This window comes from Triticum dicoccoides, chromosome 6B (genome assembly GCF_002162155.2).
Source record: "Triticum dicoccoides isolate Atlit2015 ecotype Zavitan chromosome 6B, WEW_v2.0, whole genome shotgun sequence".
NCBI classification, from domain to species: domain Eukaryota; kingdom Viridiplantae; phylum Streptophyta; class Magnoliopsida; order Poales; family Poaceae; genus Triticum; species Triticum dicoccoides.
In genome coordinates, this window is record NC_041391.1 from 622967157 (window position 1) to 622971751 (window position 4595).

A 4595-nucleotide genomic window follows, 5' to 3' on the forward strand; every position below is an offset into this window, starting at 1 on the left:
ACACACACACTCTAGTTCCAAGGTTGATGTGGCCTTGCACCCTGGTGCAATCACACGCTCATGTAATCGACCCTGTGGTCTCCAGGAAATATATAAGGTACTCTCTCCGTCTGAAAATACTTGTCATCAAAATAGTTAAAAGGAGATGTATCTAGAACTAAAACACGTCTAAATACATCCCCTTTTATCTATTTTGATGACAAGTATTTTTGGACGGAGGAAGTAGCAGCCATGCCTTTTCGTTTTAAAAAATATTTCTCTGCATTTTCAATTCGTTACAACATAATTATTTGGTAGTTTTACACGCACCTCCCGTATCTCTAGACACTTGTTTACCGCCCATATACACCGCACCGTTATAATCGTGATAATATATGAGGTCAGCAATTCAGCGACCCACGTCCACAGATATGCATCTTTCAGCCAATCTATGAGTTGACGACGTTGCATTTGTTCCTGATCTGGCCGCTGGCGCCGTTGAGGACGCCGATCTGGCCCATGCGCTTGATGGAGTTCTTGAAATGGTCGAAGAAGACGCCGTTGTCCTGCAGCTTGTCGACGAGCGCGGCGGCGCGGGCGTTGGTGAGCAGCGTAGCGTCGGAGGTGAACATCCCCTGCCGCGCCTTGAGGTTGACGAAGTAGTGGCTGTCGAAGGAGGTGCTGCTGCCGGGGTCCATGGGCACCACCGTCGTGTTGTCGTTCGGGTCCTGCTGGTTACGCCTGCACTGCCCCTGCTCGCACACATACATGCATTGTGGTCACGTAGTACGTCCTTGTCTTGCAGGTGCAAAACTAATTGATGAGATATAACGATGATATAATTAGTTAGGATGCTTGCTGCTGATTAGTGCTACGTACCTGGAGGAACTTGGCGTAGGGAGGGTTGAGGGAGGGGTCAGTGTCGGTGGGGTTGTTCTTGCCCGTGAAGTTGAAGAGCCTCGAGCTGAAGAGGTTGCAGTTGCCTATTCCGATGGTGTGTCCGCCTAGAATGTGGTTACATGTTCAATAAGTACCAGTGTAAAACGCTCTTATGTTTATAGAACGGAGGGAGTACTTTTTATTACAAGCACTTCGAAAAGAAAATAATAATAATTTAATCTGCCACATATATAAACACATCTATGCTAAGTAGAACTTTTTAAGCATATTCTAACCCTTCCGACCAGCACTCACTAGTCACTGGCTTTTCTACACCCTGTTTCTCTGTCCCGTGCCTCTTGCGCGTGACCGTTCATTCCCAAACGGCCTCACTGGATTCAACTGTACCAACTACTAGGAAAGAAGCTCCATCTACAAAAATTTGGAAGCAACCTCCCAATACGGATCGTCCTCTGATCAGTAGCCCAGTGTTGTTGTTAACGAACTACGTGGTCTTGTCGCCTTCATGACATCATTTCAGCCAGCTAAGAAGAGTACTAGGTGCAACCGCTCTCGTAATCGTTCAGCGTTCTCCTTCACTCTCCTTTTTCCTTCGTGACCGAATGTGACTTCTCTACCACATCCACTATAATTCTTTTAAGCTAGCTAGATAGCCTCAATAGTACTACCTCCGTCCTGGTTTATAAGTCCCCTTTGTAGTTTGTGTCAAATTTTGACTAAACGTTTAACTAACAAAATGTTAATGCATGTCAAGAAAAATTATCTCATTGGATTCGTATTTGAACATAGTTTTCAAAAATATAATGTTTAATGACATGCGTGAACATTTTGTTAATTTAATCTATGGCCAAAATTTAGCACGAAATACAATGGAGACCCATAAACCCGGAGGGATGTAGTAGGGTGCACCATCTTTGGCATGCATTAGATGCATGCATGAAGTGATATCTACTGGACATTCCATCGATAAAAAAAGTCGACCAAACACTGCAAACCTTATTATTATGGACGAGTACTTCATGCTGATAGCCACACAAGGAACACCGTGGTGCTTTAACACCCTATATATACTACTTGAAGTGTGGGAATCTCACGATGGCACGGTTATATTTGGAAATCCCCACAGTTACACCTCATGACAAAAATTCACGATGCTCCAACGACCTCGTCTAGCAACGGTAACACCTCTACTACTACGTACTTGTCAACATAGGTCTACAAATAGGGACGTGCATGGCTAGCACCACACACCTATCATCATTAAGGAATCCGTGATTTATGCCGAGTGGCAAGCCAACGTGCCTTGCAGTTGCAATCAATCGATCAGATTTGATTGGAGAGCTACGCGGCCTGCAACACAAGCACAACTGACCATGGATAGTACGTACGAGAGGAATGGGAGAAAGAAAAAGGAAAGGAACAATTCCTGGAGAAACGGATCGGCCACCGACGGTTTCGTCCGCTTTCCAGTAGAGCTAGCAAGCAGTCGTTGTCAAACTGTGGTCACATTAATTAGTCGTCGTGTTGCATGCAACCGCACATGAGATGTGTCACGAGGCACGTCCTTTGTTTCGCACCATACGATTTCAGTAATAAACACTAAGCTTGGCACTATACGTACGCACTTTCGTGAACAACAATAAGGGATGGGCCGTATTAGCAAAAGAAAAATTGTCTAAAAAAAAGTAGCAAAAGAAAAACCAATAAGGGATGGGCAGTACTTGATCGGTTTCACTGTACCACTATTTTTACCGTTCTTTTTCGTACTGTTAGGAGACGATCGAGCAAGCTAGCAAATGCATGCATGATCATTTATGGCCAGCAGCTTCACGTGCCAACGCATGGTCGTCACCCTCTCCAGCAAACGCCAAACAGTGTTGTACGTACGATACGTCATTCCGTATGAAGGCATGAACGCTGCATCTACGTACGTACGTTAACAACCATGGCATGTGGATGTGGTACGCACCTGAGAGGACGACGAGGTCCTGGAGGCCGAGGCCCTTGCCGGAGAAGTTGGTGAGGAGAATGTCGAAGGTGGAGGACGGCGCCGGGATCTCGTTCAACGCCTGCGTGTCGCTGGACACGGTGCCGTCCCGCCGCCCCGTCTCCACTTCCCACAGCTTCTTCCCGTACTGGAACGACACCGAGTCCCGCGCCGCCAGCGCCACGATGTCGGCGCACGAGACCACCCCCGGGCACGCCCGCTCCAGCGCCGCCTTCACCTCGTCGATGACCTCGAACCCGGCCAGCGACAGGTTCGGCGGCGCGTCCTTCTCCGCCGTGTTGGTTGGCGAGTCCAGAAGCACCGACGCGTCGCACCCCTATACACCAAAAAACAACGTGTAAATTGGTCGCAGCGACTTGCCAAACGAACGTAGACATGCACTGGCATGTACACTGACTGCTGCCTACCCTGACGAAGCAGTCGTGGAAGAACATGCGGAGGAACTTGGCGGCGAGCTCGCGGTTGCCGGCGACGTGCTTCCACACCACCTTCTGCGCGATGTCCTCCGCCTGCGGGCAGCTCTTCTTGTAGAAGCCCTTCTTCAGCCCGGCCGCCTGCGCCGCCGCAATGCTGGCGCTGCCGGCGAGGACCAGTACCACGGCCACCAGGCACACCATGCCCTTCATCATGTTATTACCTAGGCTACCTCCCAACATATGGTCTTTGGTGAGTTGACGAACAAGACCTCTAGCTAGCAGGCTGTATATATAGCACCCCTCTCTCTAGCTAACTTTATCTCAAAATCGGTGAAGACGTACGCATCACACATGACAAATGCATATACCTGTATTACTTAGTATATAGTACCATCGGTTATACGGCAACTAACTAGTTGCCTATGATAGCAAACACACTTCGTTAACCATGATTCCTGAATTTGCATCATCTGATGAAGTTAATAAATGTGTTTGTTATGTTTGATTGGGTTTACGTTACATACTCGGGTATGCATGCATGGGCATGTTTTAGGTCTAAGTCTCTCTCTCCAAGGGAGAATACTGTATACGAACGTACGTGCTAAGTGTGCGATCGTTGAGCGTTTGACGCCCTTGTCGCGGGATTAATGTGGGCTTTATTAGTTTCGCAACCACCACCCGTTATCAGAGGCGATCATGATATGACGTGAACATTTCAACGTCGATCTCCTAGCTAGTACTACGTGCCTTGCCTACACCCTAGCAGCTTCATCACTTTGTTTCTCTCGATTACATTGCAATTTTACATTACATTCATTTTATAACTTTTTCTTTGCTTGCCCACATTATCGGTGCTATTAATACACACCCGTGACAAACTGTTTTGTGTAACGTGCATGCCACAAAATGGCCGGCCGGGTCAACATGTGATTTGTTCGAGCAGTGCAGGACAGTCAATCATTGCCGCTTCCCAGCATGCATTAAGCCTTGTTGTTAGAGGTTGTGACCATAGTACAGAATAAAATAATGAAATAATAGTATGGTGTGATGTTACGTGGACCCGCGAAGAGATACTAATAGTTAATTAGCCCATGCACGAGACTTATATGACTTGTGGTTGAAGCATGGCAAGGACACGAGGCCTAGCTAGAGGTTGGTTTCATGCATGCATGTCCATGGGCCAACCAACCGGTAGCCGTGCAGCATTTCTAGCCACAGCCCACAGCTAGCACGTGCTCGTTAGAGGCCGAACATATGTGTTAATCTAAGTGAAATGCTTTAAGAGCCAGATG

General features: G+C 47.5%; 1 protein-coding gene across 1 annotated transcript; it reads right to left on the reverse strand.

The window, feature by feature from the left end:
* Window positions 1-344: 344 nt before the first annotated feature.
* On the reverse strand, window positions 345-3548 carry LOC119325862 (peroxidase 56-like). Its single transcript, XM_037599579.1, has 4 exons — window positions 3295-3548; window positions 2849-3203; window positions 859-983; window positions 345-731 (listed from the first exon to the last, which is right to left on the reverse strand). Exons 1-4 carry the CDS (start codon window positions 3541-3543, stop codon window positions 429-431), a joined length of 1032 nt encoding a protein of 343 aa, XP_037455476.1. The 5' UTR covers window positions 3544-3548; the 3' UTR covers window positions 345-428.
* Between the last annotated feature and the right edge of the window lie 1047 nt (window positions 3549-4595).